Source organism: Ornithorhynchus anatinus, chromosome 3 (assembly GCF_004115215.2).
Source record: "Ornithorhynchus anatinus isolate Pmale09 chromosome 3, mOrnAna1.pri.v4, whole genome shotgun sequence".
NCBI classification, from domain to species: domain Eukaryota; kingdom Metazoa; phylum Chordata; class Mammalia; order Monotremata; family Ornithorhynchidae; genus Ornithorhynchus; species Ornithorhynchus anatinus.
In genome coordinates, this window is record NC_041730.1 from 31182937 (window position 1) to 31208176 (window position 25240).

At 42.5% G+C, this 25240-nt stretch overlaps 1 protein-coding gene across 2 annotated transcripts; it reads left to right on the forward strand.

Annotated features, from left to right (window-relative positions):
- The first annotated feature begins 561 nt into the window (after positions 1-561).
- LOC100073534 (actin, aortic smooth muscle-like) lies at positions 562-24910 on the forward strand. Of its 2 annotated transcripts, XM_001507138.4 has the most exons (9): positions 563-666; positions 7146-7300; positions 8174-8302; positions 11554-11664; positions 16652-16736; positions 20063-20224; positions 20468-20659; positions 21868-22049; positions 24623-24910. In XM_001507138.4, exons 2-9 carry the CDS (start codon positions 7172-7174, stop codon positions 24764-24766), a joined length of 1134 nt encoding a protein of 377 aa, XP_001507188.1. In that variant the 5' UTR covers positions 563-666; positions 7146-7171; the 3' UTR covers positions 24767-24910. The 2 variants fall into 2 exon arrangements, with proteins under 2 accessions (XP_003428354.1, XP_001507188.1); XM_003428306.3 differs by lacking the exon at positions 8174-8302 and having other exon boundaries at positions 562-666.
- Positions 24911-25240: the final 330 nt, after the last annotated feature.

Sequence of the window (25240 nt, forward strand, 5' to 3'; positions counted from 1 at the left end):
TTGATGCCTCCAGACCCTTGTCCTCCTTTCTCTTTGCCAAAGCCCCCACCTCAGAGAATTCCTGTCCCAGTTCCTCTCTCCCCTGCCTGAAAAGGCTGCTTCTCTTCTGCACTGGAACAAATGTAGGCTGCTTCCAAACACGCTATCGTGAAAGCCTTTGATAAGCTGGCTATTTTCTGTAGCCATACAACTAGGGCAGATAGCGGGTGCAGTTGACACTCCAGCACTGAACACGGTAAGAAGGTTTACTTTTGCAGACAAAGACAGTTCCTTGTGGGGTAGGCAGGTGGCTATTTATAGTGGTCTGTGACGTAAGGAAGCAAAATGTATTTCAGGGCCATCCACAGTTTTTTGCCCTTTTAATCTTTTCTGTGACATTTGGGGAGGCTCCTTTTAGGCTAGGGGAAAACCCAAAGACATAAAAATGATGAACCAGAATGTAATGAACATCTTATTGGCTGGGAAAGGATCCAGGGGACTCGGAAACTCTTCCATGATTTTTCCAGCCCTTTGAACCACCCCGAAAAATATCTCTTCCAAAAATGGCTCTCTAGACCTGGGTAGTGTGAAAACTTCATTCCACAAGTGAATATAAATGGAGTTGAAGGTGAGCTCATACACTTTTTCAAAGGAGCTTGCCCAACACAGTATCTTCTGTTCTCCTGGGTAAGTACTAGCCTGAGATATTTTTATGGGATTTTTTCATAGTTTAATGTCAAGAACCCAGTACACTTATCATGATACAATATTTACAGGAATAAAATCATAGCTTTAGTCCAATTACATGAACAGAACACTCTGTGTAAGATAAGTGTATTTTATTTAATTACAAATTGTCAATGAAGAGTCTTGAGTTCTCATTTTTCTATGATGTAGCCGTTTTGCTTGGGTTGAAGCAGTGTCTGACCAGAGATGTGTTACAAGGTAAATATTTTCCCAAAAAACATTGCACATGGTTTGCAACAGGTCATTTGATATTCTCTGATGCCCAGTTGGGTGAAGGAAGAAGTCAGTGACACTCTCACAGGTATTTAGTCCTTAGAGGACCAAGTACAACCCCCCTGAAATCCACTCTGGAAAGGGGAGGAGGACTATTAGGGTTGGGGCCTGCTTGTATTACCATGGGAGAAGGGCTATTAGGGTAGGGGCACAGGGTTCTGTTGACAGTGATGTTCCAAACCCATGTAGTTAAATATTTAAACTTAAGCGTAATAGAATACATGGTATTATTGTGGAAAGATTTCTTTTTAAAATTCCAACCTAGTTTCTCTCTCTCTCTCTCTCTCTCTCTCTATACATATACAGATAGACAAACTAGGTTGTGATTCTTTGACAAGAAATCTGTCTAAAATAATACTAAGCCTTCTGTTATATATGTATTTATGGGATTTTTTTCATAGTTTACTGTCATGAACCCCTACACTTATCATGGTATGATATCTACAGGCAATAAATCATAGCTTTAGTCCTATTGCAGTCAGTGCCATAAACAAAACACGCTATGCAAGATAACTGTATTTTATTTTTAATCCCAAACTGTCAATGAGGAGTCAATATATATTTGTATACACACACACACACATATCTGATAAAAACAAGTATCCTCGTGGATATCGGAATTTAAATTCAGGCTTATTACCTATTGATTATTTTTCTGAAGAAAAATGATCTGTGAATGTGAGTCAAAATACAGTAATATTACTATAACTTTGAAACAATAAGGTATTCTGAGTTAGAGGCAAGTTAAATTTGATGGCCAAATTTTCCACACAATTTTTATTTAAATGCATATTTTTAAGGAAGAAAAAAATCAACAGTTGTTTTGAATGTACTGATTTGACTCCTTTGACTTAGTAAAAACAATAATAGATTTAACTGAGATACCTTAATTATTTTTATAACTCTGCCATCTTAATGGCTTGGTGAGTAGGGCACAGGGATGGGACTCAGGAGATGCAGGGTCTAACCCCAACTCTACTATTTTCCTACTACGTGACTGAGGTCAAGGCATAACTTCTCTTTGCCTCAATTTTTTCATCTGTTAAATGGGGATTAAAAACCCATCCTCCCTTCCCATTTGACTGTGATCTCCATGGAGAACTGGAACTGATTGTATTGATTGTATTGAACCTACCCTAGTGCTTAGCGCATGGCAAGTTCATAACAAGCAGTTTAATTATTATTAATTGATGTGATTGAGACCTTGAGACTGCGTATCATTTTCCAAACATTTAGTTTCAAATGAGGACTCAGCTCACTTTTAACAAGGCATTTATCCAGCATACTGGAGTATGCTTAACCAGAGCTTCCCCTAAAGTAGAGCCACCTGAGAAAAATGCTTGCCTTGACCCCATGACCTAGAGAGTCTGGCACCTCCATGGAGTAGACCTCCAGAGAGCAGGCCCCACACAGAAGGGTAGGGGAAGAGTGGGAGCAGTGAAGTGGTTGAGCCACTGTAGTCATCTTGCTTCTGTAAGCCCGACCAACTTCTCCCCTTCGTCTCTTGCCTCAGGTGGTGAAAACCTGCCAATCTCCCATTCACTGGGTACTGAGGGCTCAGGTCGAAAGCCACTGGGCTGCTTGGTGTTCTGTTGATCAGGAAGAGCAAGAAGTCAGTTTCTTGAAAGCCCGGTTGCCCCTGCACATGCCAGGTTACATGGACAGTGGAGCGGGCTATCACTGTTTACTGGAAGCTCCTGGTGGGTCAGGAACATGTTTAGTGACTGTTGTATTTACTCTCCCAAGTGCTTAGCAAAGTGTTGAGCACCCAGTAAGTGCTTAATAAATACCACTGTTTGAGTGGGGAGGACAGAATTTCAGCTCTATGACATCCCAATCCCAGACTATGGGGTCCTGCACAGCTCTCAGGCACTTTGCGTCAAGTCCGTTGTCATTAAAGGGCATGCAGCAGAAACAGCAACAGCAGCAGCAGCCTTATTCTAAAAACAGCCTGAAAGTCACTTTGGGGGAAGACGCACGCAGCCAAGTCAGGTGCAGTCAGGGGATCAGTTAGTAATTTAGGATTTTTGAAGATGACTGAAATACTGCATATTTATTCTGTTGGGGACTGTTTGAGTTATTAAATGAAAGTATACTAAATCCATTTAACACCAACCAATATGAACCCTATCTCCGGTTGAAAATTGATGAAGTTTCTTTTTCCCCCTTGTTATTAAACCCTGAACCCAATTACCTCCCACTGAGCTTTTCTGACTGCAGAGTACCTAATGACTGGGTCTGCAGGGGGTAAAGCTTATTTTTTGATAAGCTTCCTCTGGTAGAAAATTATTCTTCTGACCTGAATTTGCTCAGGGCAAATCTAATTCTTGGAAATAAACTGGAGCCTGTGCAGAATAATAAAGCTGTATTTATCAAGTGTTTACTATGTGCCAAGCATGGTACTAGGTACTGGGCTGGATACAAGATAAACCCCTAGAACACATGGGCTGTGTCTTCAGAACCATGATTCTGGTTGTCCTTTCCCATGGTCTGCTGTGGGAACTGTGATATCCGCACATTTGTCTGTCAGAGCATTTTTCAGCATTTAGAGGCCTTGTCATACCCCCCAAGAAGGACTCTCTGAGTTCAGGGAGCTTACAGAAGGCTGAGGGGAGCAGCACAGAACCTCCAATATTCCTGGAGAGCACCTACCCATCAAGCAGCCAGTAGCTCAATCAGGGGGCACCCAAGAGAACACAATCACAGGGGCAAAATCCATGACTGTAAGCTCGTTATGGCAAGGAATGTGTCTGCTAATTCTGTTGTATTGTACTCTCCCAAGCTCTTAGTAGAGTGTTCTGCACATAATAAGCACTCAATCAGTTCAATTGATTGATGTCTCCACTGATTGAAGCAGCTTCAAAACATGAAAAAATCAACCTTTCATCCATCCTTTTAGGTTGAAGTGAAAAGGGAACTGGGCACGTTGTGCCCTTAAGAAGTCTGTTGGTTTGGGATTTTATGGAAAAGAGCTAAGGTTACCCTATTCATCCAGAGCTGTTGAACTAGCCAGATGTTCAGGTATACCTAGGAAGTCCAGTGTTCAGCTACAACTTCCACATGAAGACCATGTTAACTGCCCTCGGATGGACTTCTTTAATATTAATCCTTCTCTGGCTTTTATAAGATGACAGAAAGAGTACTGAAATGGCTGGTATGAATTTGGACTAATCTTAGTTACACCTGCAGCCATTGATTGGACACAAACAATCAATCAAATGTTATTTGTTAAGTGCTTACTGGGTGCTTAGCACTGTACCAAGCACTTGGGAAAGTATACTACAATAGAGATGGTAGAGGAGAACATAAAAATGTTTGGGCTCAAACAGAATAGTTCAGTTAATCAGTGGCCCAGTGTATCTTTGCTCACTGACAAACTAGAAATAGGAGTCAATCCCAGGATATTTTAAAAGTGAAAAATCCCCAACTTTCTACAATTTGAACCAATTCCTTCTATTTTGACATACACTGAAAGGGATGAGAAAAGAAAGCATCTTTCCAGAAATAGATTCATTTATGGCCTATTGTATGAGAGATGCACTTTTGAAGAGTACAGTTAAAAAGAAGATAGAAATAACTAGCTAACTAATCTTAAAATATCATAAAGGACACTTGGCTGCTTGATGTGCTAGCATGTTGGTGAACGGCTAGACTATTTCCTGGCTGATTTAGCTATTAACCTCATGTGGCAATTAGAAGGAATTTTGCACCTTTTATTTTATAATAAATAGTATTAAAGAAACTGAAGGAAGAACCAACCAGCTCTTACCCTATACATGTTACTGAAAATCTTAGCGAGGGAAGTGAGGGGAGAGAGGAGGAGAGAATAGGAATTGGGGATTGTATTATTCTTAACATGAATAAGTGTGAAAGATTGCTCTCTAAAGACCAGCATTCAATCTCCTTATTCACTTCTAGAAAAGCAGCAAATTATTAATGTTTCACTTGTTTCCCTGCTGTGGACTTGGTAATTGAAAGCCTGCAGGCGGAACTCAAAGTAGGAAATGCCATTAAAGTTTGGCACCCGCTGATCATGTCCACATTAAAAACATTCCGCCTCATGGCTGGCAGCTGTAATCCATATGGAATGTTTTGCAGTTTGGTCATAAGAAGGTGAGGAGGAATGAGGCTTTTCATCAAGCATCTGGTCACTGCTTAGAAGAGTATCTTTAATTTCAGTGATGAACTAGGCAATAGGGGTTTCTGAACAAGGGAAGAGAAGCTATTCTCAAATGTCACTTGTCCTTTTAGTAACCACTACGACAGTTTCATATGGTACTTACAAATGAAGTTTAATTTGAGAAGATCAGTGTCCTTTGCGAAACCATAATCACGATCTTTATGACTCTATATGGAAAGCAGTATGGCCTAATGGATAGAGCACGGGTTCTAATCCTGGCTCTGCCACTTGTCTGCAGTGTGACCTTGGGCAAATAACTTCATTTCTCTGGGCGTCAGTTACCTCATCTGTAAAATAGGGATTGAGCCCATGATCCCCATATGGGACAGGTACTGTGTCCAACCCCATTTACTTGTATCTATCCCAGTACTTCGTACAATGCCTGTCACATAATAAACACTTTACAAATACCACAATTATTATTATTGTTATTATGAAAAGGACCAACAAAATAACTCACTCTGCTCTGACTCCTCTCCCATTACTCAGAATATTATTGCCCCACATAACCATGTGTGGGTTGGGTGCTAATTTAATCATCTGTGGAACCCATTCATTTTACTTTCAGGTGATTGAGAGGTTTCCTTCTTTGAATGTTGAGTTGTTTCTCCTCTTCATCACTTGGCTACAGGGGAGCAATCATCCATATTGTTTACCCACAGTCTCTCCCTCCCTCCCTCTTTCTGGACTGTTAGAGGGAAAGGGGTCAATCTACATTACTCTGCTGCTCAGTTTACCTAAACTCTCAGGAGAAAATCTGCTTGAAGATAAATACCTCTGGGTTCGACTAGCTACTCCAGACTGAACGATGATGAGCTTGGTAGCATTCCTTTCTAAGTGGCCAACTGAGCTAGACAAGGACTGGAGGGATCACCGAAGCTTTTGGCCAGTGGACAGAAGGTCCTCATAATCTTTCCCAGAATAGAACTTTTGACGAGGAATTCATGATTTACAAATATAGATTTGTTCCCTAGAGCACTTGACCTTCCCAGGAAGTGACCTGTTGTGGTCAAGGGTAATTTCCCAAGAGGATTATTTAGCCAGCCGGTAGTCACTTTGAGGGGTGAATTGATGAAACTTTAGAGAGTGGTGGAAAGAGTGACCATTCTGAGCTTGTTTTGCTTTCTCAAACTATTCACTCAGTAGTTCCAGTGGTTCCTCTCTTTGGACAAATGCGAAGGTCAGAAGATTCTTTGTTCTGGGACAGAGGGTCAGATCTTTTCATCTAGGACTCCCATACTCCATAATGAATTAATGAATAGATCATTCATTTTTATTTATTGTTTACCTACTCTGCAGAACACCCTACTAAGTAGTTGGGAGTACAATAGAATATGCAGACACGATTCCTACTTGCCAGGATCTTAGTCTTCTACCAAAAAAAGAGGTTGTTTCTTAAAGCAACAGCAAATCTTAAAAATTGGGAAGGAGTGAGGGAGGGATTCTAGGGGCTGCTTCAATCCCTTTAAAGTGTTGTATTTTGTCACTTCCACCATGAACAACTTTTTGGAGCTCAGCAGTCCAGGACCTATGACTGGAACCTCTTAACCCCAAAGGAGTCTGTGCCACCTACTTGGAAAAACACCATTCCCTGCCTAGAATACAGTCAATTAATCAATCAGTCAATGGTATTTGAGTGCCTTCTGTGTGCAGAGCACACACTAGGTGATTGGGAGAGTATACAACACAGTAGTCTTTGTAGACATGATCCCTGCCCTCAAGGAACTTACGATTTGTGGAGATTTTCAAAGAGATTTCTGATCTAATATGAATGTTCACTCTTGTTCATACACTTTATGACGCTGTGTACTGCTGATTTAGTGTCCCAGAAAACTAGCCAAGTAATGACTGTCCAGAAGGGTCTAAACAACACTGCGGAGTCTTCTATACGATGGGTATAATGTGTTTGGAGTCTGACAAAATGAAGTCTAATTCAAGGTATAATTGTGAATGACTGTTTCTGCAGCCAGATCCCTGGAGCTGTGACCAACAATGTGCGATGAGGATGAGACTACAGCCCTTGTATGTGACAATGGCTCCGGGCTCTGTAAAGCTGGTTTTGCAGGGGATGATGCCCCCAGAGCTGTCTTCCCATCCATTGTTGGGCGCCCACGACACCAGGTCAGTCACTGAGCTCTGGAGGTGCTACATCACACATGTCTTCAGATGCTCCTGTTCAGGGAAGGTGATCTGCCTCTGTTGGAGTAATGTCCCCCCCTTGATTGGTGTTTGGCTTTCATTCTTGATGTGCATGGACTATAACTATGCTAGTTGTTTTAAGAGCTGCAGTGTGCTTTTAAAATGTCCTTCTACCACCTTGTGTATGTGTGTTCACCTCTCTTGTTCCTTGTGGATCACCTCCTTTTCCATTTTTCTTGTCACAATGTGGCTTAAAATATTCTTGAAATCAATAACTGTCTCATTTTAGAATCCAGATTTTGGGCTCACTCCTCCAAGCTTATTAGCTAGAAGGCGGTGTCCCAAATTCATCTCACTGTTGATGGGTTGATAATTTAGATGAGTTTGCCAGCTGTAGGTGGAAATGGGCACCGGACACTTATCTGGGACAGGTCAATATGGGAGAGATGACAAGCAAGTGAATGGAGATAGAACATTAGAGTATGAGCTCAAATAATATTTTGTGAACTCTGCCCCAGCTCTAGCCCCAGACGCAAATGTGGGCAGGTTACTTTTCCTGGCTTTCACTTGCAACATGGGACATCATCTAGAATGGAAAGGACAATTGACTGGCCTGTATTATGGGCAGAAAGGAAAGTTATCATTTTAAGAATATGCATTCTAATAATTCTTGCAAAGTGCCTAGAAGGATTATAAATCCCGAATGCATTGTCTATAGCCATCTCTTTATGACATGGTTGCCTAAATATTACTTCTTAACACTACTGTGGCAAATGTATTAAGTCAAAGGTCAACCATTCTCTCTGGGAAGATGCCTTAGGATAAGTTGATATGTCCCCTCCTAAATTTTTCCAGGGTGTGATGGTAGGCATGGGACAAAAAGACAGCTATGTTGGAGACGAAGCCCAAAGTAAGAGGGGGATCCTCACCCTGAAATACCCCATTGAGCATGGGATCATCACCAACTGGGATGATATGGAAAAGGTAGGTCCTACTTTGATAGTTGCCATTGTTTTTACGAGATGTTCTTCCCCTTGACTCTATTTATTGCCATTGTTCTTGTCTGTCTGTCTCCCCTGATTAGACTGTAAGCCCTTCAAACGGCAGGGACTGTCTCTATCTGTTGCCGAATTGTTCATTCCAAGCGCTTAGTACAGTGCTCTGCACATAGTAAGTGCTCAATAAATACTATTGAATGAATGAATGAATGACTGATAGCTCTTTTGGATGGTCCTGTGGCCTGCCAATAGCAGGACCTAAAAACACAAAGCAGACTGGCAGGTTGGCCACCAGTCTCAGGCTTAAAAAGGCCCAGTCTTGAGATCATTAGTATCATTGACAAAGTCAGTTCCAGAAGCAAGGAGGTGTGGCCACAGTGAAGTAGATGAGTTGAACAATAGGAAGTCTGATTGGCATAGACAACCCCCTGGGATAAACCAGGTGTCTGATCTGATGATCTGCATCTGCCCCAGGGCTTAGCACAGGGCTTTGGCACATAGTAAATAGTACCACAATTATTTCTAAACCTTCTTTTCTCAATAGCAAGGTTTTTAGCAAGAATTCTTTCATCAGTGTTTTCAACTCTCCACCTCCCTCTGTCCAGGTGATCCAGGCTGGGATTTGCTCAGTATATCCCATGGGAATATTGGGCCTGCTTTTTTTCTTTCCTTATAGATGTTTTCAACCTTGGTGGTCTAAATAGAATTCTCTCATCCCCAGTGAAAATCAGGACCTGGATGTCTTCCTCATACCTCTGAGCAGAAAAACATCAAGAGGCACAGTTACCTCTAACATGAAATTAAAGTCTCTTTAATATTGTCCACCACTCATTGGCACTAGAGTTGCTCATTCATTCAATTTTATTTATTGAATACCTACGGTGTGCAAAGCACCATACTAAGCGCTTGGGAGAGTACAATTTAGCAACTGACACATTCCTGTCTATAACGAGTTCACAGTCAAGAAACTAAAGTCTTGTTTGTTAGTTTTCTGTATATATTCATTGTCCACTTTACTGGCTTTGAACAAATGATCTGCAGCATCAACTAATTTATTGTTTTTCTCAATTTCAACGGCCCTAAATTTGCTCATTCTCACAAGAGGGGACCTAGGCTGCCTGCCAGGATTCCTTAGCTTCTTGTGGGAAGTACTCATTCTCACCCCTAGATGGAGGCATAGTATTTGAAGAGTGGTTTTCCCGAGAGCACCTTGCTTAACAAGAGTTAAAAAATTTCTCCAGGAAGAAAACAGGAAGGGAAAGGAATTTTTGGCTAGATATTTGAATATGTTTTTCAAGGGCACCTTTATGAGATTGGCCTATTGGAAAGAGCACAGGCCTGGAAGTCAAAGAACCAAGGGTTCTAATTCCAGCTCCACTACTTGTCTGCTGTGTGACTTCGGGTAAATCACTTAACTTCTTTGTGCCTCCATTTCCTCATCTGTAAATGGGGATTCAATACCTGTTCTCCCTCCTATTTAGACTATGAACCCTTCTGGGGCAGGGTCGGTGTCCAACCTAATTAACTTGTATCTACCACAGAGCTTAAAACAGTGCTTGGCATAGTAAATGCTTAAGAAATGCTATTAAAAAAACAAACACGCCACCAAATCTGAAGAACACACCATGGGATCTCAAAAGTACCAACAGTCCCAGCAAAAGAATAAGTCTCTAGGCCAGGAAAAGATAAGTGAAAGGGAGAGAATTTTTTAAGTGAAGCCCTGCTCACTTTGCTTCTGTTTCCTTCAGTGAGATGTGTAGGGTTACCAACTTCCTTCTCTGAGGCTAAGAATAAATAATAATAATAACAACCACCAAAATAACTGTGGTATTCATTAAGCATTTACTATGTGCCAGGCACTGTACAAGTGGATACAAGCAAAGTGGGTTGGACCCTGTCTCTGTCCCACATAATAATAATAATAATGTTGGTATTTGTTAAGCGCTTACTATGTGCAGAGCACTGTTCTAAGCGCTGGGGTAGACACAGGGGAATCAGGTTGTCCTACGTGGGGCTCACAGTCTTAATCCCCATTTTACAGATGAGGTAACTGAGGCACAGAGAAGTGAAGTGACTTGCCCACGGTCACACAGCTGACAAGTGGCAGAGCTGGGATTTGAACTCATGACCCCTGACTCCAAAGCCCATGCTCTTTCCACTGAGCCACGCTGCTTCTCATGAGCACATGAGAATCACAGTGCTAATCCCCATTTTACAGATGAGGTATTTGAGGCACAGAGAAGTTAAATGACTTGCCCAAGGTCATACAACAGACAAGTGGCAGAGTTAGGATTAGAACTCAGTTTCTTCTGACTCCCAGGCCCGTGCTCTATCCACTAGGCCATGCTATTTCCCCCTGTTAAGGAATCTTCCTCTCCTAGATTGCACAGGCAAGATCAGCCCAGAAGCCAGAGTTTGGAATTTTTTTCTCTTTTCTTTGGAAAGCCCCAGGGATGATGTTGGAAATAGTAATTTAGGCATTCAGTGTCCACCTCAATGCCTGCTAGTTGGATGGTCAGGAGGGGCCCAGTTGTAGTCGAAAGAAGGGGACCCATCACCTCTGTTTTACCTGGAATGAATCGTTAGTTCCCAATGGGAAACAAATCTCAGGAACTGGGACTTTGGATCTCTTTGTCTGCTTTTCCTCTCACACCTCGCAGCATGAAAAGGGAGCTAAGACCCTGCTGAAATCAGTGGTCCCTGAGGCCAGTGTGGGGGTGGTATCAACTTTGAATTTTGGTTTCTTCATTTGGTGGTTTGGAGGACACATACATTACCTAGAATGCTGAGAAGTTTGTATTTTTATTGATGATGATGTTGGTATTTGTGAAGCGCTTATTATGTGCCGAGCACTGTTCTAAGTGCTGGGGTAGACACAGGGGAATCAGGTTGTCCCACTTGGGGCTCACAGTCTTAATCCCCATTTTACAGATGAGGTAACTGAGGCTCCGAGAAGTTAAGTGACTTGCCCAAAGTCACACAGCTGACAAGTGGCCAAGCCTGGATTCGAACCCATGACCTCTGACTCCAAAGCCCATGCTCTTTCCACTGAGCCACGCTGCTTCTCTTATTAACTCCATGAAATTAAATATGGAAAAGTCTCATGATATGACATTCACGTTTTGCATAATTACATTGTTATAATGAAGGCAGTACATTTTTTACCTAAAGTCGGTAGAAACTGCTCCCGGGCAAGATAAATCTATCACCCTAAATCACCTCTTCTTTTCTCTCTAGATTTGGCATCATTCCTTCTACAATGAACTTCGTGTGGCCCCAGAAGAACATCCTGTTTTGCTGACAGAGGCCCCCTTAAATCCAAAAGCGAACAGAGAGAAAATGACCCAGGTAACAAAAGGCAGGCGCCAGTTCTGCGGACAGCGGTTACTGACTGGTTAAGAACAGTGCTGGGCAGAGGGATGTGAGGAGATACAGTTTGGGGGCTTTGAGGGACCACAAGCCAGCCATAGCCTTGGCTTCCTCATTTGTAAAGCAGGGCTAACTCCTGCCTCTGCCCTCGTAGGACATTAGCAGGAAGATCCTTACAAACCTCTCTGAGGATATTTGAGAAAGAGGCCATATAAGTAGAAACCAATCACTCAATCAATGGTATTTATTGAGTGCTTACTATGTGCAGAGCACTGTTCTAACTGCTTGGGAAAGTACAGTTCAACAGAGTTAGCAGGCACGTTCCCTGAGCACCATGAGCTTATACTCTAGAGGAAGAGACAGACATTAGTATAAATGAATAATTTATAATATATAATTTAAAGATAGGTACATAAGTGCTGTGGGGTTGTGGGCAAATATCAAATGCCCAAAGGTCACAGATCTAAGGGCGTTGGACGATGCACAAGGGATAGGGAACAAGGGAAAAGAGAGCTTATACGGGGAAGTCCTCTTGGATGAGATGTGACTACTTTTAGGAAATGATTACTGGTGTAAAGCTACTCTTGTATTCAATCAGTGGTAGTCACTCCACCCTTGAATATTAAGACCTTTACTCCTCCTAAAGAGCCTGAGAATCAATCAATCATATTTTTTGAGCTCTTACTGTGTACAGAGCACTGTACTAAGGAGCGTGGCCTAGTGAATAGAGCACGGGCCTGGGAATCAGAAGGGCCTGAATTCTAATCCCAGCTCCACCACTTGTCTGCTGCGTGACCTTGGGCTAGTCACCTCACTTCTCTGTATCTCAGTTACCTCATCTGTAAAATGGGGATTAAGACTGTAAGCCCCATGTGGAACAGGAAGTGTGTCCAAACTGATTATCTACCCCAGCACCTGAATATCTACCCCAACACTTGCTTGAAACATAGTAAGTGTTTAACAAATACCATTATTATTAATATTACAATATAACAGAGTTGGTAGGCAAATTCCCTGCCCAAAATGAACGTACAGTCTAAAGGTTGTAAGAGTTTAAGGATGGGGGATAACAGGGCCACAGGAGTCCTCAGAGACACCACACCCCAGTCCTCTGCATGGGAGAATTAGGCATGCTGTACCCCCTCCACATCATGCTCCAGAATGCCAAAGACCATCTCTAGCCTGCAGGGTGAGCCCCCCTGAAAGCCACCCTCTGGAAGGGTCCCTGGAATGGTATTGGAAACTGGAGGCCGCTGTGTTGGTGGGCATCCTGCTGTCCAGAAACCAGCCTCACTGGCCCAGGAGCTTGGGAACCCTGTTGGCCCCTAACTTGGTTCTTTGCCCTTTTGCTGTGGGTTAAAGCTATAGTTCCATGACACTAATGAGGTTTTTAAGGACAACGATGCTGATGCAAAAAGGAAGTTGCCCGGAAGATATCGTTTCTTGTGGTGTGTCGTATTTTATCAAGGCACACCCACGCCTACCATATATCCTACAGTGATCACTCAAAGATCAGCCTGGCAGCTGTTTCCAGATACCTTCTAAATGTGTCTTTGAACAGCTTGGAAGGGACAAAACTCTTCTTAACCACTTGAGGACCAGATGTGGTGGGGCAGGATCAGTGTTGTGAAGATGAATAAAAATGCCAATCAATAGAGCTGCTCATCAAGAGTAAGAGTAATACTATTAATATTTGTTAAACGCTTGCTATGTACCAATATGCATTAAGATACTATCTCTCTCTCTAGATATATAAATCTAGAGAGAGAGATAGTATCTTAATGCATATATATATCTAGAGAGAGAGAGAGAGAGACATACACACACAGATTGGACACAGTCCCTGTCACACATGGGGCTTAGTCTAAAAGGGAGGGAGAACAAGTATTTAATCTCCATTTTATAGATTAAGAAACTGAGGCCTAGAGAAGTTAAGTAGCTTGCCCAAGGTCACCAAGTGGGTGAGTGGCAAAGCGGCTATTAGAACCTAAGTCTTCTGACTCCCAGGCCCAAATTCTCTCCACTGGGCCATACTACTTCAACAGGCAAAATATTCTGCCCTGCAAGATTTGGTATGTACCTACTGGTAGCTTTTTCCCCCTCTACTGTTTAATATCACAGGATGCAAAAACTTAATGGCAATGTAAGTGAACTAATTAAGTAATTACCGATGACAGGCCACCTGTCTAGGGAGTAATAGGAGGCTAAAGGGGGTTGTAAACCAGAATTTGAAATGAACTGTCTTCCCCGACCCTGGCAAGTTCTGTTTTCACAGCAAGAAATGCTCTGGAGGGCCTCAGTAGCTTTAGAAAATGGTAATAAATTAAATTCTTCAAAGAATGAAAACATCATTAATAATTTACCATTTATTAAGTGGCCTCCTTATTTAGAAAGAAACCTAGTCATTAAACTACCACTTTGTTTCTGCAAAGAAAGCCTTCCTGCAGATGCTTGGCTTATTGAAAAAGGTGCAAAATGTGTTTTTCACAAGGCCTAGCAAGTTGTTGGCACTCAATGAACAAAAGCATTAATAGCGATTAATAGATAACCTTAAGTCTGTTCCTTCACCTTCCTGAGGCAAGTTGGAACACGTTATCAGTTCTCAGCCAGCTCTCAATATTTCGTCTCCAATACTCTGTAGGGGGTTGACCAGGCCTTTGGCAGTTCCCTGATGCTCACCGTGACCGAGTTCATTAGTAGTTTGCAAGCAAGAAGGCAGGCAGGGAAAATGGAAGGAGATTAATCAATCAATCAATCAACCAGTGGTATTTATTGAGCTCCCACTATGTAGAGACCACTGTACTTGGGAGAGTACATTACAACAGAGTTGGTAAACGTGTTCGTTGCCCACAAGGAGCTTACGGACCTAAAAATAAATTAAAATAAAATAGGCTGTCCACCCTCCAACATACCCACAGCTCCCCTCCTCTAACAAAACCTTCTCTAGATCTCAGGACCCCCTTCAGGCATCACCCCATCTCCCTCTTCCCATTTCTATCCAAACTCCTAAAATGATTTGTTTACACCCTCTCCTCCACTTCCTCTCCATTTACTTTCTTCATAACCCTATATAATCCAGTTTTCTTCCTTCTTGCTCCACCAAGACTACATACTCCGTAGTCACTAATGACTTCCTATTTGCCATATTTAATGCACTCTACCCTAATTCTTCTTGATTGCCTTTAAAACTCCCTTTTCTTGAAAGCACAATTCCTCCATTGTTGTCAGAAATCCATGACTAGGTGTTTGTCATATACCAACTTGATTCCTGCATCAGTCTCATTCTTGATCTATGTGTCTTAAGTCACTCTCCTCCACAGTTTATATTTCACTCTGCTGATTGGGTCATTTTTCTAAACTGTTGTTTTCACTCATGTCCTCACTCCTCAAAACCTCAAATGGCTAGCAAATTCCTCTCCTCATCAAAGAAAATTTCTGACCATTGACTTTAAAGAATTCAATCATCTCTTTTCCTCTCACTTTCTCACTTTCAGCATAGTCTTGTGTAAACAGCAGGGATTTGGGAATCAGAAGACCTGGGTTCTAATCCTGACTCTTTCACTTGCCTGTTGTGTGACCTTGGGCAAGTTACTTAACTTCTCTGTGCCTCAATTACCTCATTTGTGAAATGTAGAATTAAACTTGCTCCTGCTGAAACTGTGAATCCTATATGGGACAGGGACTTTACCCAACTTGATTACTTTGTATCTACCCCAATGCTTAGTACAGTGTGGGGTACACAGTAAGTGATTAACAAATATCACAATTATTACTATTAATAATAATATTGTTGCTCTTATTATTGTTATTCCCTCATTACATATCAACTTGTACTTTTCATTCCTTTCAAGCTCACCTGCTCACTACACCTCATTCTTAACTCTCTCCACTTGTCTCTTAAGCACTTCTTGTTCCTTGTCTGCACTTGAATTTGTTCCCTTTATTCACCCCACCCTCAGCCCTACAGTAGTTATGTATACATCTGTAATTTATTTATATTAATGTCTATTTCCCCTTCTAGATTGTAAACTCTTTTTGGGTAGGGAATGTGGCTACCATTCCTGTTGCATTGTATTCTCCCAAGGGCTTAGTACAGTGCTCTGCATGAGAAGCAGCGTGGCTCAGTGGAAAGAGCAAGGGCTTTGGAGTCAGAGGTCATGGGTTCGAATCCCGGCTCGGCCACTTGTCAGCTGTGTGACTGTGGGCAAGTCACTTCACTTCTCCGTGCCTCAGTGACCTCATGAAGCAGCGTGGCGCAGTGGAAAGAGCACGAGCTTTGGAGTCAGGGCTCATGAGTTCAAATCCCAGCTCTGCCACTTGTCAGCTGTGTGACTGTGGGCAAGTCACTTCACTTCTCTGTGCCTCAGTTCCCTCATCTGTAAAATGGGGATTAAGACTGTGAGCCCCACGTGGGACAACCTGATTCCCCTGTGTCTACCCCAGCACTTAGAACAGTGCTCTGCACATAGTAAGCGCTTAACAAATACCAACATTATTATTATTATTAGTGAGCTCTCAAATATGGTTGATTGATTGATTGAATTCAATTTCCCAAATTTGATAGACCACAGACAGCTTTCTCTATTTTCAAAGCTCCTCTAAAATCACATCTCCTCCAGGAGGCTTTCTCCAATTGATTAATTTCTAAGCTCCTTATTTTATATTCACCCCTTGGCCCCTTCAATCTGGTTTTACAGCACTTTTGTGCCACTTAAGCACTTAGGTGGTAGATGAAGGGGAGACTTTGTGTAGACTTTTCCTTACCAACTCAAATATTGTCTTCCATGGGGACAAAAGAGAATATTTTACCATGGCATTTGTGATTTAAGCAGAACTGACAATGTTATTTGTGATCCGAATTCAGGGGGGTTGAACCATTACGTTTATAAATATGTAATAAGGAATTCACTTAGTCTTTCCTTGTACTTTATAATGAATGTTAATTCTTACATACCCTTGGCTACAGATCATGTTTGAAACCTTCAATGTGCCAGCGATGTATGTAGCAATCCAAGCAGTTCTATCTCTGTATGCCTCAGGTCGAACTACTGGTGAGTTATGACTGAATGAGGACATGTGCTCTCCCTTTCATTCTCTTTCTTGAATTCTTTCTTTCTGAGTCTCTGTAGTAGATATACAAATGCTGTAATCTGGGCCCTGTTAATTTTATATCACAGAAGAAAAACTCAACCTCAGTTAACTGTTCTTGAATTCACAGTCATTTTTTATTCTATACCCTTTCTTACTATCTGTATCTATTTAAACATTCATGATAGAAGATTAACTCATTTAATTGTATCCAAAAATTCCTGAGTACTTTAAGCCTTTCCCTTTCCAGGCCTTTCCCAATCACCCCTCCCACCCCTCCCCAAGCAACGGTGACCAAAATTGAGGGCCACCAGCAGGGTTACTGCTGAGATTTGGAGATCTTTCTGGTTTGCCATTTAATACCTAACCAAAAGGTAAGGCTACAAGTGGGCAATCACATACTTCCCAGCTGCCTTCCCACTTAAAGGACATTGTTCAGAAGATTGGAGGAGTCTCTGGCTTCCGTTTACTGTTTCTCTTTGCCAAAATCAGGTCTACCTAGAGGTAAGCTCACTGTGGACAGGGAACATGTCTACCAACTCTGAGAAGCTGGATGGTCTAGTGGAAAGAGGACAGGCCTGGGAGCCAGAAGGACCTGGGTTATAATCTCAGTTCCATCACGTTTATTATGAGTGACCTTGGGCAAGCCACTTACCTTCTCTGCTTCTCAGTTACTTTATCTGTAAAATGAAGATTAAAACTGTGAGCACCATGCAGAATAGGGAATGCGTCCAAACTGATTATCTTGTATCAACCCCAGCGCTTAGTTTGGTGCCTGGCACATAGAAAGCACTTAACAAATACTATTAAAAAAACAAAAATCTCTGTAGTGTATTCTCCCAAGCACTTAGTAGAGTGCCCTGCACAAAGTAAGTGCTCAATAAATATGATTGATTGATTGAAACAGCTACCCTACTGGATTCCTTCAATAGTTGCTACCTGTTAATCTGCTTTTTTTTTTGGTTCCCATCTATACCCATCTATACCCATTGTATGACCATATACATTTGCTCAGGAGCAGCACTGTCATGCTGACAAGATAAGCTTCTGTAAATAATTACAAGTGGTGGAAGGTAAAGTTTGAGTGGCGCTAAATATAAAAAGCAAGCTAAAGATAAAAACAGTAGAGAGATGCACGATGATGAAATTATTCTCACTGATCTTTTACCATGTCACCAATTCCTTTCTCCAAAAGAAGGTGAAGTGTTGTGTTGGGTAAATTTCAAAGTAAGTTCATGATAAAATGAACATTTTTTATAATAAATAATTGTGCAATGATTTGATATTTTATAGTTAATTATCCAAGGAGTAGCAGTAAGTTGATATTTTTGGTAGCAAATTGATAAATCTGCTCTGAGAGTAAACACAAGGTTCCTTGTCCTGAAAAACAGATGAAAAAGAAAGGCAGAGCTTTTGAAGCTTGATTTCTTTTAGGCCTGACTTGACTTCTTCTGGGTTCTGGGCAGGTGAAGAGATGCTTATTTTCATGACTGAATATTCATTTCAAAAGTGTAGGTATACATTTAAAATGCATGTGCCAGGCATATTCAAGGAAACACACCCACACACGCACTTGCCAGGGGCCAAGCTGACTTTTCAACTAGGAAGGGTTCAGCCCAATTACTTCTTACAGCTTCATACCATTAGTCCTCAGTCTCAAACTGGTTCTGGGCAAATAGTGGGGAGCAGGGTTCTTTGGGGTGAATTTGGAATGGGGACAAGTTTCGTGACTTAGAGACAGTATTTCATTTCCTGGCCTTAGCCAATACACTGTCTCACTCCTTTGTGATTTGCTCCTTCATCGTCTCCCCATCCTAAAACATGCAACTCTCTTATCCTAAGGCAACCTCAGCTGTTCCTGTAGTGCAATAGTCTATTCTCTTGCTCTTGAATGAAGAAAATATGCAATGCTGTACCCTGACCTAGGATTGGTCGGCCAAAGGGGATCGCTTTGCCAGTGGAAACTAGCACACTGAGGAACAGTGGGAAAATGAGATCCAGAGTAGTAAAACTCCCTGGCCCTGCCTGACCCATGCCTCATTCACCTCTCTCTTTGTCCTTGACCCTCCCCCAAATCAACTGTTTCTTTAGGGGTTTAGTCCCTAAACCAGGTGCCCTTAAACTTTTCTTCTCCTTCTTAACCCTTCCCTCTGGCCTCCTCTCTCTCCACTCCTAAAGTTGCTGAAACTTTTGGCTAAGCAGTTTCAATAGCAAGGGCAGGTTCCCTTTATTCTTTGGTAAGGGCTGAGATGCCCTAGTAACTGCCAGTCATCTGCCAGAAGTGAGCAGAAGTTATTCAACTTGCTGGTGTTGCCATGACTGCTTTTCGGGAATGAGGCAGGTGAGTAATGACTTTTATTTTGAAGGGTTTTTTTATTCTTACAAGGGGAAAAAATCACAAATTAGGACATTTTTGAACTGGCTTCCTTACTGGGGTGGTGGAAGGGAATGGTCGTATTTACAAAGTTTTTATATGGGCTTCAATCAGAGTTACTGCCAAACAATCCTTCAAAAGATTTCAATTAGTGTGATTTCACTCTACTTGTAGCCAGGGGAAATCTGCAAGGAAAGGAGCAATTTCAGAAACAAACAAACCAAATCCCCAGTGCTCCATAGCAAATAGGTTCCCTAATAGAGGAAGAGCTGTGGGGAAGATCACAAGCAACAGCCTGCTACCACACAGATCCTGGTGGGAAGGAAGTAGAGGGGCTTCTCCTGGAACCAGCTTGAACTTTCTCTCTCCCTCTTCTCTTTCCAGTCCCCTTGTGGTGGCTCAGTTCTACCTCCTCTCAGCCAGAGTTAGCTTCTCTCCTCTCTGAACTCTGGTTCCATTGCTCCTCTCCTCTCTGGACTATGATCCCATTGTCTCTCCCTTCTGGGCTGGGGTCAAACCTGCCCTCTCTCTCTGTCTTGTTTTACCTGTCAGGGCTTTCCTCCAGGCACCCACGAAAACTACTACCAGCATGACAAGCTCTACACCCTCTCCTCCAATCATCTCAGTTTGTGCTGGAATCCCCATTACCTCCCCTAAGGCCAATGAGCCGTTCCAGGACAGCATTCACGGACCACCCCTCCGCAGCCACCCCCAACATATTAGCGGGCGTAGAGGCTCACATTTGTCCATAAAGAGTCCATGGATGAAGGGCTGCTCTGCATAAAGACTTACATCCCCCTCCCCCACCCTCCCACTCCCCCCCGGCCCACAAATCCATCTCCACCCCCACAGGGAGTTCTTAGAAGTGATGGAGATGTTACTCTGACCAAAAATACCTTCCGCTTTCCATTCCAGGAATTGTTTTGGATTCTGGGGACGGAGTGACGCACAACGTGCCCATCTATGAAGGGTATGCTCTGCCACATGCTATCATGAGGTTGGACCTGGCAGGCCGAGACCTAACTGATTACCTTATGAAAATTCTCACAGAGAGAGGCTACTCTTTTGTGACCACAGGTAATAGCCTTGGGGACTGTCTATGCAAAGGACTTGTACTTTAGTATTTGAGGAACATGTGGTAGGTGGACAAGAATGTTCATTACTAGAGGCTTGTGTTTTGCTCTCCAGTGGACCACAAGAAGTATTTTTAACCCCTTATTTTGTACTAAAACGAACCTGAGCTCCTGTGAAATCCTACTTGATTGAAGCCCCACTTCCAACCAAGCACATTTTTCACTTGAACTGTTCTCTGTCTCACAGCGGAGCGGGAGATCGTCCGAGACGTCAAGGAGAAACTGTGCTATGTGGCTTTGGACTTTGAGAATGAAATGGCCACAGCGGCCTCCTCCTCTTCCCTGGAGAAGTGCTATGAACTGCCCGATGGGCAAGTCATCACCATTGGGAACGAGAGGTTCCGTTGCCCCGAGACCCTATTTCAACCATCCTTCATAGGTGCGTTCAGATCCTAGATCCCATAACTGCCCCATCAGTTGGATGGAGTACAGGTGATGGGTCCATTAGGAATTTTAATAGAAATGGACAATTAACTCACAGCACTGGTTACTGATGCACTGCCTCCTGTAGCAGGATGATTGGAACCCAAGGAAAATGGAAAGACATAGAGAAGTAGGATGGCCTAGTGGAGAGAGTGGCTTAGGAGTCTGATGGACCTAGTTTCTAATCTTGCCTCTTCCAGTTGTCTGCTGTATGGCTTTGGACAAATTACTTAACTTCTCTGTTCCTCAGTTACCTCATCTATAAAATGAGGATTAAGACTGTGAGCCCCATATAGGACACGGACTATGTCGAACCTGTTCAGCTTGTATCTACTGCAACGCTTCCTGTCTGGAACATAGTAAGAGCTTAACAAATACCATAAAAAAGTGTTAGTGGACATTTTGCAAGGAGGCTGATTTCAGGGTGGGGCGATATCTGAAAAGCTGTTTTAAAAGGTAGCATCTTCCAGTGCATCGTCATTTTGAAAAGTGTTTCATTGAAAAGACTGTAATAAGTGAAAGCACTCTTTAAGCCTCTTCTTTTGATGTTGTTTCTAACAGGAATGTAACATTAAGAATCATGGCTGTACCAGCCAATTCCCCTGTATTTTTCACTTCATCTTTGCTAGTGTGGATTAAAGCTCAGAGTCATTTTCAGACTTCTAGAAATTCCATGGCCTCCCTTTCTCCTTCCTCTTTCTCTCTCTTTTATCTGCCCCCCCCACCTCCGTCCTTTTGTCTTTTGTGTGTTGAAGATATAGGATAAGGGTTCACGTTGATTCTTGGCTGGTTGTCAGTGTCCCAAGCCTAATTCTGAGCTTTTCAAATTACAATTCCATCATTCCTGAACAGATTAGTACCAAGCTCCCTCTTGGATCCTGGATTTTCTAAGAATGAAATTTCTGGAGAAACTGTAAGCCCTCACCTGAGCACCTGGGATCTTAGTATTCCATACAGAATATGTTTCTCCAGCTCTCAAGAGACTATAGGCCTGCCTTTTTCAGCACCAGCCAGGGAACGCTTACATCCCTAGGAGAGAGCAGAAACAAGATGGACTCAGATTTCCAGAAAGGTGCATTTAAAGAGTGATTTTGGAAACTAAGGTGGGAAAAGAAGACCAAGATCACCCAAAAAGGGTTTTGCTTAAAATCTTTTTGTCTTCAGGAATGGAATCTTCAGGCATCCATGAGACCACCTACAACAGCATCATGAAGTGTGATATCGACATCCGGAAGGATCTCTATGCGAATAATGTTCTGTCGGGTGGCACCACTATGTACCCAGGAATTGGGGATCGGATGCAGAAAGAGATCACTGCTTTGGCCCCCAGTACTATGAAGATTAAGGTAGGAGAGTCCCCTAATTCTGCATCTTTCCCTTTAATTTTTCAGCCTCAAAAAGCAGTTGCAGCTATAAAGTTCAGAATCTATATATCAACTCTTACAAAATAGCAGGATGTGTATGCCCTAAATCGATTTCTAGGTTTGCTGAAGCACAAGAAAGTTACATTGATCCAGAATGGATTGGTACCAAACCCTCGCTGCATTAATTGATTTTCCAGAAAAAGCAACTGGAGAAACTCCCTCCATAGTAACTGTGAAGACATAGCTGGGCAGCTGGGAACCAAGAGATGCACGCAAGATATGCAGCAAGGACAGCGAGGGGATTTTCCCAGATTGAAAATCTTTCAAGAAGCTATGAGCATGAGCTCATAGCAGGGACAGATGATGTTGCGATGAGAGGAGAGCAGAACCAAGATAATGGTCATCAGAGGCTCAACTTTCCAGAAAAAGGGGATTTCTGGAGGTTACATGGATCATTACTCTATTTGTGATTAAAGCTGAATCTTGTGTTACAGGAAAAATCTTTATCAAAATTCATGGTTGGGACACCTAAATCATTTTTGAAAACAGATACTGTATTGAATCTAACCCTCCCTCTCCTTCATGAACACGTCATAACTGTGAATGCAGTAGGAGGGGCACTTCCTGCAAGAGATCACCCCCCATAGTAGGGCTGGGATTTAGGACAAAAGATCCCACCCCCTAAAAGTTAACAGCCTCTGTGAACCCCCATGCTTCTCCTCCTCTTTCTGGGTCATTCCTTCCCTTTCTTTAGTGCTGCAATGCTCCAGTAGTCCAAGCATGTTGTCATTGATGTACTCTGCATCCCCTGCTGCTCAGCTGGATTGACGTGCTTCTCCCCTCCAGTCCTTTTCCATCCATTCATTCAATCGTATTTATTAAGCATTTACTGTGTGCAAAGCACTGTACTAAGCACCATTTCTGGCAGATTAACAGCACTACAGGAAACTTAGAATGATCAGGACTTCCCTCTACCCAGCAAGGGTTCCTGGCTTTTGGGCAGAATTGCAGAGCTTTAGTGGTAGTTCTGTTTCACCTGCCCCAGTGGCCTGTAGGAAGTGTGAAATGGGCCTGCAATGAAAGCTGTGCAACTGGCCACATTCTATGCCATTCTAGCTAACCCATTCTAACAGTAATACATTTCATATCCCACTACAATATAGGACCATCTATATTGTGGGCGTGTTTATACTGCATTTCATGATTTGTTATAATGGGCTCCCTGGTGAAGGTCTTGTAGAGGTTTGAAAATATTTTGCCATGGTGATTCTTTCATTTTAATATGATTTTTACAAAAAGTATTTATTTTCCTCTTGATCCTTCTCTTATTCTAGGGGGTGTTGGAACAATTCCTTTCTTTGTCTTCACCCAACACTGAATTCCGGATCCAAACCAGAACTCACAGACAAATGTTACCTTCAGGGCAAAGAGAACTAGCCGTAGAGTCTGTGAACATATACTGTATTAACCTAACTTCACCACTGTCTCCTTGGGAAACTTGGGGAGGTTGCTTACCTTCTCTGCACCTTGTTTTGTGAAGATATTAGTCTCTCTTTTTCCTTCCATAACTCTCTTCTTTGGAAAGAGACATATATTATTCTTCCTGTTTTTCAGATAGAGAAATCCTCTCTGTACCTCAGGCTAAGTGACTTATCCAAGGTCATACAGCACATGACTGACAGACCCCAGATAGCAATTCTACTGCTGTTTCTCCAACACTGTTTCTTCCATGGGCTTGAAGCAGTGGGGACTAGGGACTCCCTGAAGATAACTTTTTGATGCTCTCCTCTTCTTGTTTGCTCGAGAATTAAGAGGTGTAAATGGCCAACTGGCTCTCAGAGAAAGCCATAATTATAACTCCCTCTGTGTTCCTGAGTGCCCTGAAAATAGCCAGCTGATTGAGAAATGTTAAAGTACACAGGTGCAGGCATTTATAACTGATTCAGAAATGACAGTGTTCAGTGGGCCTCGTTTCTTTTCCAGCTGGTTCATGGGGTTTCGTTAATGGCTACAAAAGATGACTGAGAGAATTATTATTGGCTGAGTTGAGACTCTTGGAAGGGGGTGTGATAAGTTATGAATCCAGTGTAATGTGCCTCAACCTCAACAAGCAAAATGAAGAACAAATCTAACTTCTACTACCTACATTCCTCCTTTTCCCTCCTGAGCAATATTTTATATTTAAGGAACATGGTTTTCTTCTAGGACCTCACAAACATCATTATAAACTCTAAAAGACAGCCCTTTTGCAAAGCACCAGAACAGCCAAAGGGATGTCTTCCCACTGTCTATAAAACATCTAAGAGCTTTGAGAATGGATAAAATCAGGATGATGAGAGTAGAAGTGGCACCCAGCCTCACCACTAATTAGCAGCAGAAATGTGGGCAAGTCTCTGGGTCTCGATAGACCCATTTATAAAATGGGCAGGGTAATTCTGGCCATCTCCCACTCAATCAGGGACCCGAGGAGGGTTTCATTCTCAGCCCCAAGCTTATATAAATTGATATTACTGATCTGATTTTACACTGACTATTGGACTGTTCTTCTCCCCTAGATGATTGCTCCTCCAGAACGCAAATACTCTGTCTGGATTGGAGGCTCCATCTTGGCTTCTCTGTCTACTTTTCAGCAAATGTGGATCAGCAAAGATGAATATGAGGAAGCAGGACCTTCCATTGTCCATCGCAAATGTTTCTGAACAGGGTCCCCGCCATCTGGGCTAAGCCATGGTGTTTCTAGACAGAGTTGGTGGACAATTGTCAGTCATAAGTGCTTTTGCTATTCTTCCTGTGCTTGAAACTACAGAAATGTGTATAATGACAATAAAGAGCTATGAGGATGATGCAATTCTCCTTTGCCTTGTTTCTGGAGAGCAAAGGGCAAGGCCAGTGAAAGATCCTCAAAGGCTAAACATGAGTTGTTCTTCTAAGTGGGGGAGATCCAGTTTAAATTCAAAAAGTGACTGGAAAGATCTCAGATTTTTGCAGTCTGATGTTCTGGGTCACCATTCTAAAGGCTGGGATTACCATCTTGGCCTTCCAAGCTAGGTCACTGGGAAATAGGATTGTCTTAGAACACTGCTACTGGAAGCAGGACAGACCCACTTTCTCAGAGCAGGCAAAGAAGTTGGAGAAGCAGTGTGGTCTAGTGGAAAGAGCACAGATTTGGGAGT

Coding starts and splice junctions, on each gene's coding strand:
- LOC100073534 (XM_001507138.4), top strand. CDS start 7,172: ATGTGCGATGAGGATGAGACTACAGCCCTTGTATGTGACAATGGCTCC. Junction 8,303..11,553: donor ACTGGGATGATATGGAAAAG/GTAGGTCCTACT, acceptor TTTTCTCTCTAG/ATTTGGCATCATTCCTTCTA. Junction 16,737..20,062: donor TGCCTCAGGTCGAACTACTG/GTGAGTTATGAC, acceptor TTTCCATTCCAG/GAATTGTTTTGGATTCTGGG.